This window comes from Boleophthalmus pectinirostris, unplaced genomic scaffold, assembly GCF_026225935.1.
Source record: "Boleophthalmus pectinirostris isolate CB_2022bp ecotype Guang Dong unplaced genomic scaffold, ASM2622593v1 HiC_scaffold_1, whole genome shotgun sequence".
Classification (NCBI taxonomy): domain Eukaryota; kingdom Metazoa; phylum Chordata; class Actinopteri; order Gobiiformes; family Gobiidae; genus Boleophthalmus; species Boleophthalmus pectinirostris.
The window spans coordinates 17,406,475-17,414,057 of NW_026570970.1; the positions used below are offsets into that span (position 1 = coordinate 17,406,475).

The following is a 7,583-nucleotide window of genomic DNA, read 5'->3' on the forward strand; positions in this document are numbered from 1 at the left end:
CATTTGAGTTTATGTATTTCATCTAAGGTCAAATTGGATTTCGAGTAAACAGGCCACACCATAACCTAACTTGAGGCTAATTCACATGTTAACACTAATCTATTTATCTAGTGCTAATGATTTCTGACAAAGCCCACTTGTTGTTCCAAAACCCTGTCATTTTGAAGAACAAAATACATCCCCTAATGTAAGCCTGCAGCAGCCTTATGATGAAACTGTTAAAAGGCGTCAATAGATGCGTACAGCTCCAGCCTCCAGGGAGACAGCTTTTAAAAGTGGTGCCTGTATTAAGATCAATTCATATCTGCTACACTAATGTGATAATGTGTCCCTACAAAAGTAATGGTGACCCAGATTCTGCGTGTTGCACTGGCGATGGGTGAGATCAGACAGGATGCTGGCATAAAAAGTAGGCGACAATCGAGGCAAAATCATCTTTGAAGGGCATTTTTAAAAATAATTAAGCTAATAAAATATACTTGTAAATATAGCAAGGGACAGCCTGGAGTCAAAGTTATAAAATTGTATGTACAATATATAGAAAGAATAAACAAAAGAACAACTATATAAGAGAGCAATTGTTTACTACTAAAATAAAATGCAGGGGAAGCTTAGTTTTTAACCTTTATATTGTCTGGAAGTATTTCTTTATTTCATTATTCTAGTGCTGTGTTTGCTTTATTTTGAGTCTGTTTGGTTTTGTGTTTAGAATATTTGGCCAATATAATGCGAGGTCTCAACAGAAATCTTTAGGAATGGGCTGTTTGTTGAAGAAAAAGAGGATACCACTTTCCCGGAGACTGATTACATGTTCAGTTTTGGTATGTACTAGTATGAGCTTCTGTATCCAGATTTTTCTTTCTACTGTATAGACCATTGTATGGCGTTTTGACAGAAGTTGCTGTTGTAATCGATGTCTAATTTGAATCTTTCTAAGTTTTTTTGGCTGGGTATGCAGTATATTATGGATTTTGAAATGAACTTCTTTAATTTTGTTATAGATGCAGATGCTTCTCTCCAACCAACCACATCCTGCTCCAATCAATTTCCCCCATGCAGTGAGTTCCAGTATGAGTTTGTTTGGTTGAATAATGTTTGTGTACAGTATTTGAAGGGCGTATAGCGCACATGTAAAATCAAAACATACAATGCAACAAAACAGGAAGAAAATTGGTAAATGAGATCTGTATTAATTTTGACTAAATATCCCGGTATATTTAGAGAAGCCAATTTCACAAATGTCACTTCTTGACTGACAGTAAATGGAAAATATTTATAAATGGTAGAAAATGAGTTTGTGGATTTGCCTCAACCCCGCGGTGTGGAGTTTGCACATGCATAACAACAACTCAATTTAAACAGGGCTGCTGTCAAAACGTGCCTTTTTCTATTAGGGCTTTGCAAGTCAATAAGTCAATGTGTTTCTAAGCAAAGTAGTGCCAGAGCTAACCCAGTTTGAGGGCATCGATGTGTATTCGGAAACAGCATGTGTGGAGTGCCATAACAACATAGAAAAGATAAAAGGCACAAATAGCTGCTGTGTTTTCCTATTAATATACAACTTTTACTGCAGTAACCTCATCAAGATGCAGTCATTTTCAAGGCGTAAAAATCATGTTGTTTTAGCAAATGCATGTTAAAAATAGAGTAGTACACAAAATTATTCTAGGAGTTCTATAAATTAGAACCCACTTGATGCTACATGGCAGTAATAGATTAGATTTAGACTTAGATATTGATCTGCAAGGGAAATTACTTGGACACAGTAGAGCGTATATCACAATATATTATAATAACAAAGAGCAACAATATAAATGGTAATGCTAGTAATCAATTCAAAATAAGTTCCAAAATTTTCAAGAGACTGATATGAAATATTAGCCAGGCTGGTGCCACCTAGTGCCTCCGCTTAATTTCATTTCTCTCCAGCAACTAGGTCAGGAATCAAAATACACTAGACGGTTCACAAAAACTCTGGAAGTGCAAGTTCGGGCACCAGACAATCAGCGAAGAGCCATATATTCAGTGTTGTCAGCGATTTCCGAGATTGAGAATTTAAAGCTGGAATAAAGAGAATGTTTGGTGAATTTTATCAAGGGGAGAGATGTTATTGCCCTTCTTCCTATGGGATTTGGGAAAAGCTTAATATACCAGTTAGCCCCATTAGTGAAGCATTACATTCGTCACGACCAAATAGCAGCGACTGGTTAAATGACAAAAAGTACCCGCCTACCCTCAAGCGAACAAATTCCAACACTGTCAGACGGTTTCTATGACGTTAAACGAAGTGAAACCGGCTGATGAATCAGGCTAATCCAATAAGGCATAATTATAGAAATGTATATGTACAAGTAAAAATAACATATAGAAATATAAACAAGAGGTGGGTATGGAGAAACAGCTTGTGCAAAGATGAAATTTCTAAATTAACAAAAAAAAAAAAAAAAAAAAAGTTAACATAAATTGCAGACTTTTTTGGATGTTGCAAAAATTATGAACAAAATTTGCCAGCAGTGTTGTCAAATGTAAACTAAATTGATAGTGTAAAGCAGAATAAAATAATATAGTTAATTTATACATGAGTGACTTCCTCTTTAACTTGAATCAACAAGTTTGAAATCCTTTGTCTCTCATCCCACAGACTCGTCCCAGTTTAATTAAATGCGAGATTTATTTAAGTAAAACTATTATCTGTCTGATTAGGGCTTAACAAAAAGTTTATCTTTGGGGCTATTCGCACCTAGGTGTGAAACAGACAAACGTGCGTTACATTTGGCCCGCAGCGCATCGAGGCCATTGGTCGAGGTGCGCAGCTCATTTGCATACGCCAGGGTTTATAGCGCCAAAGAGCTCAGACGTGATCACAGTTAACGCGAACAAGACAACTTTGTGCTTCGTTTATGAGTTTTTAAAGTACTTTTTAACCGCCCTCAACATGGGATCTCTCAAAGTTGGAGGACTACTTTTCACGCTGTTTCTCCATCTGGCTCACTGCACCACCACCAGATATTTCACGTACGAAGAAGACGCACCCGGAACACAAATAGGAAACTTGTCTCAGGATTTGAAGATCGACCCGGCTGAGGACCCCGACACTTCGTTCCGCTTCATGCAAGAAAGCAGCTCGTCTGTAATTCAGATGAGAGAGATTGACGGACTTTTGAGCGTGGCGGAGCGAATAGACAGAGAGCAGCTTTGCCCCAGGACGCCCCGTTGCCTCATCTCCTTTGACGTCGTCGCCTTCATCAAAGAGAAATTCCAGCTTATCCACGTTGAAATCGAGGTGAAAGACATCAACGACCACGCTCCAGTTTTCCCGCAAAACCAGACGCGCATTGAAATAGTTGAGAATGTCCCAGTGAACTCCCGATTCCCACTAGACATCGCTTTGGATCAAGATGTGGGCGAAAACTACATTGAAAGTTACAATATCAGCGCGTCTACTCACTTTGCCATTGAAGTGCGCGACCGTGATGATGGCGTGAAGTATGCCGAGCTGGTCCTGATACACGAGCTAGACAGAGAAGTTGAGGATTCCTACACCCTTGAAGTAACCGCGTCAGACGGGGCATGCCTTCAAAATCAGGCTCCGTGACGATTTATATCAAAGTTTTGGATTTCAACGACAACAAACCTACTTTTGAACACACTTCGCTAAAAGTTGAGCTGAACGAGGACTCCCCTGTCGGCCACAGAGTTTTGCGCGTGCACGCCTTCGACCCCGACGACGGCGTGAACGGAGAGGTGACGTACGCGTTCGCAGATGGACTCTCACCTGAGGCGCGCAAACTTTTCAACATCGACTTTTACACCGGGGACGTGACCCTAAAATCCCCGGTGGACTACGAGAAAAGGAAATCATACGAACTGAATATTAAAGCGTCTGACTTGGGGGATAACTCTCTCTCCTCCAGCTGCAAAGTTTTCATAGACGTAGTGGACGTGAACGACAACGCACCGGAGATCATCATCAAGCCAATGACGTCCACGAGTGACGGCGTGGCGTACATCACGGAGGCTGCGGCCGCGGAGAGTTTTGTGGCGCTCATCAGCACCTCGGACAGCGACTCTGGCTCCAACGGGTACGTGCGCGTCTCCCTCCTCGGGCACGAGCATTTCACCCTGCAGCAAGCCTACGGGGATACTTTTATGATCATCACCACCACCACGCTTGACAGAGAGAAGATTCCTGAGTACAACCTGACCGTGGTGGCTGAAGACCTGGGCAGCCCTCCTTTTAAAACAGTAAGACAGTACACCATTCGTGTCACAGATGAGAATGACAACGCACCGCTGTTTAGTAAACCTCTTTATGAAGTTGGAGTGATTGAAAACAACATCCCTGGTTCCTATGTGATGACAGTTGTGGCCCGTGACCTTGATATAGCCAAGAACGCGAAAGTTTCATACAAACTTATAGATTCAGAAGTGCCAGGAGGATCCCCAGTGTCTACGTACGTGTCAGTAGATTCCGTTAGCGGCTCTGTCTACACTTTAAGATCATTTGACTACGAATCTCTAAAGCAAATTGAGTTGGTCATCCAGGCAGAAGACAGCGGCTCCCCCTCCCTGTCCAGCACCTCCACCATCCGCATCAAAGTGGTCGACCAAAACGACAACGCCCCTTACTTCACCTACCCCATTCTTGTTAACGACTCTGCCGACATTGGCCTGCCATTCAACGCGCCCGCCGGTTACCTGGCCCTCCGCTTGGCCGCCTTCGACGAAGACGAGGGCGTGAATAGTGAGCTGTCCTACCAGATCGTTCAAGGTGACCCCAAACTATTCACTATTAACAAAAACAACGGAGAAATCGCCTTAAAACAATACCTGACCGCCGAGATAGGAGACGTGCTCGAAATGCAAATTAAGGTGACAGACAGTGGCAGGTCTCCGCTCTTCAGCACTGCCTCTATCAGATTCATAGTCTCAGATATGGAAGCCTCAGAGGACCAAGTTGTCATTGTGCTACAGTCGAATGATGAAGGCATAGACTGGGACGGCTCACTCATTATTATTATAGTCCTCAGTGGGGGTTGCGCACTGCTGTTGATTGCCATAGTAGTCGTAGCGGTCACGTGTAGACTCAGCTGTGGCCCTAGAACCCGGCCTTCGAAAAGTGACACCCTGTTTACCAGCGTTCCCAGCGAAATCATCTCCTCCAACATCTACACGGGTCACCAGAACTTCTACCACGAGCGCACGTCTTCATCCCTGGAGGAAAGCTGCTTGTACGAGGAAGGGAAGAGTGGCGATTCTGAGACAAAGGTGAGCTGTTTTTCCCCCCAAACTATTTTCATATTCATGTGATGTTGCCAAGTGCTGCCTTGATCTTTGTGCCAAATATAAAAAAAAACTAATCCTTTGCTCTTGTTTTGTTTGTTCTTTCAGATGTTCCTGCCCTCCAAGCGTTTCCAACCAGCATCCGTGTGGCAAGGCGACAAATACAGCCTTCAAGTGAGGTAAGAAAAGTCAATGTGAAGATACGTCGTGTTCATTTGCATAGATGTCTAAAAATGTGTTGTAGGGAATAACAACTCTTAGGTTGCACATAATAGTAGTCATCGTAGTAGTAATTTTTGTTAAATTTTTGATAATTAAAAAAAGTAATATTTCTAGTTTAGGCATGCTCAACTGTTTATGGCATTTAATATTACATTAGCATAGTAATTTAGTTTAGACCAGATTTTCTGTTATTTTTTCCTATTTACTGCAAACCCATATATGATCTGAAGCTTTTCACGCTATCAAAGGAATAACCTCCATTAGCAATTCTCTGTATACAGCTCTAGTTAACATGCAATAGGCACGTGTGTAGCTTTGGAAAATCAGGTCAAAAGAGCAGCAAAGGGCCAGCGCCTTGTACCAGGGAAAGAGACATCAATAATCAAGCTAATGTGCAACAGTGGTGGCTCATACAATATGTGTTGATTGTGTCTCACAGTGGCATCGGACACACTGACCAGCAGAGCATGAAGGACAGCGGCAAAGGTGACAGCGACTTCAATGATAGCGACTCTGATATTAGCGGTAGTGATGGCAGGAGAAACTTCAGCACCTTTCACCCGAGAATGAAAAGTAAGTGAAAGATCCAATATTACGCAAAATGTACTCTCGTAAGCTCTAAGTGATGTTAGAATGATTTTACCCCATCAAAAACATACCTGGAGTCTGTCTACATTTCCAAAGCTCAAAATGCTCATGAAGCGGTAATTTTCAAGTTAACAGCTGCCTTTTACCTTTTAGTTCAGGAGAGATTAGCAATTACAGTGCTGAAATTATCCAAATGATTCTAGTGAAGGTGTATGGAGTTTAAAAACACAGTGGAGCTCTTCCTGTATTACCACATGATATCACAAGGTGAGCAGAGTGTTTTCAGTTTGAGAGAACAACAGAAGAAACAACATTTGAACTTAGATCAGAAAATAGTGTAATCTTGGCCCTTTAAGACATAAAGGCACTAACATTTACAATGCCCACACAATAACCACAAGAAAACACAATCAATTCTTAAAAAGTGTACTCATTGTCAGTGACGTGTGCTGTATGATGCCTAGTAACGCTCCCCGCAAAAAGTGAAAATGGGAATTTGTATCCCCATTTCAATTAGCGGCAGTACATGTTGCCATCCTGGAGTGCAATGGCTCCCTAGTCTAGTGGGTCAAGCAAAAGTGGGTCACAGACACATTTGATACACTGTACTTTCAATGTTGGGCTGGTTTCCAGACTGGATACTTAAATGAACGAAACCTGCTATCTGTAATGAGGGAGAGGAGCAGGTTACAGCAACACGCTACATTACAATTCAGATCTGTGGGGAGTATTGTATTTCTGAGCTGTAGAAACACCCATAATGAATAAACGCTAGCTGGATATGTTTAATGTCATACCATTCCAGGCAAAGCAATAACATCTACACCAGAAAATGGCGCAATTCACCTTAAAAATTTAAACCAACTCTCAAATTTCAACCATAACCTAACCTTACTCGGCTGTTGTTTCCAGGTATATCCAGTGGAGCCAGCAGCCTGTGCGGAGAGAGCCAGATGTACTGCAGTGCTCTCCCTCCACAGTGCATCAGAACAGGCAGCGACAGCTCATACACTACAATGGGCTTCCCTCCGGCTCCTGCCTTGTGCCTTCCCCAGGGCTACCCCACCGCCGCTTATGGCACCAACCGGCCCAAATCCAGGACCAGCGGGCACAGCGGGCACAGCTTCACGCGCACGGGGACTCTGCCTTCTTACTTCTCTCAGCAGCACCGCCAGCAGCAGCACACCATGGGGAACGCTGCCCTGCACAAGCAAAGACCAAACATAGTAACTGTTGCTTCTGCCTACGAGGTCGCCACTATGTTTTAAATAGTTTGACCCACAGACATCTTATGAATTTATGGATAGAGTTGTTATAATAATGTAAATCAGGTGTACAGCTACAGTGTACATTTTTGTATATAGTGTTTATTTTGTGTATAGTATTTATTTGAGTTCATTGTATAACACAGATTGCAAATTTTTCTAATAAAATAATGTTTTATTAATATGGGAAGGTTTGACTTTTGCTTTCTTTTGACATATCAAGTA

The 7,583-nt window shown here is 42.2% G+C and overlaps 1 protein-coding gene across 1 annotated transcript; it reads left to right on the forward strand.

Moving 5' to 3' along the window:
* Positions 1-2,935: 2,935 nt before the first annotated feature.
* On the forward strand, positions 2,936-7,361 carry pcdh8 (protocadherin 8). Its single transcript, XM_055152994.1, is given in 5 exon segments — positions 2,936-3,569; positions 3,572-5,268; positions 5,392-5,462; positions 5,945-6,078; positions 7,006-7,361. Coding segments are annotated over 5 exon segments (2,892 nt in total).
* The last annotated feature ends 222 nt before the right edge of the window (positions 7,362-7,583 follow it).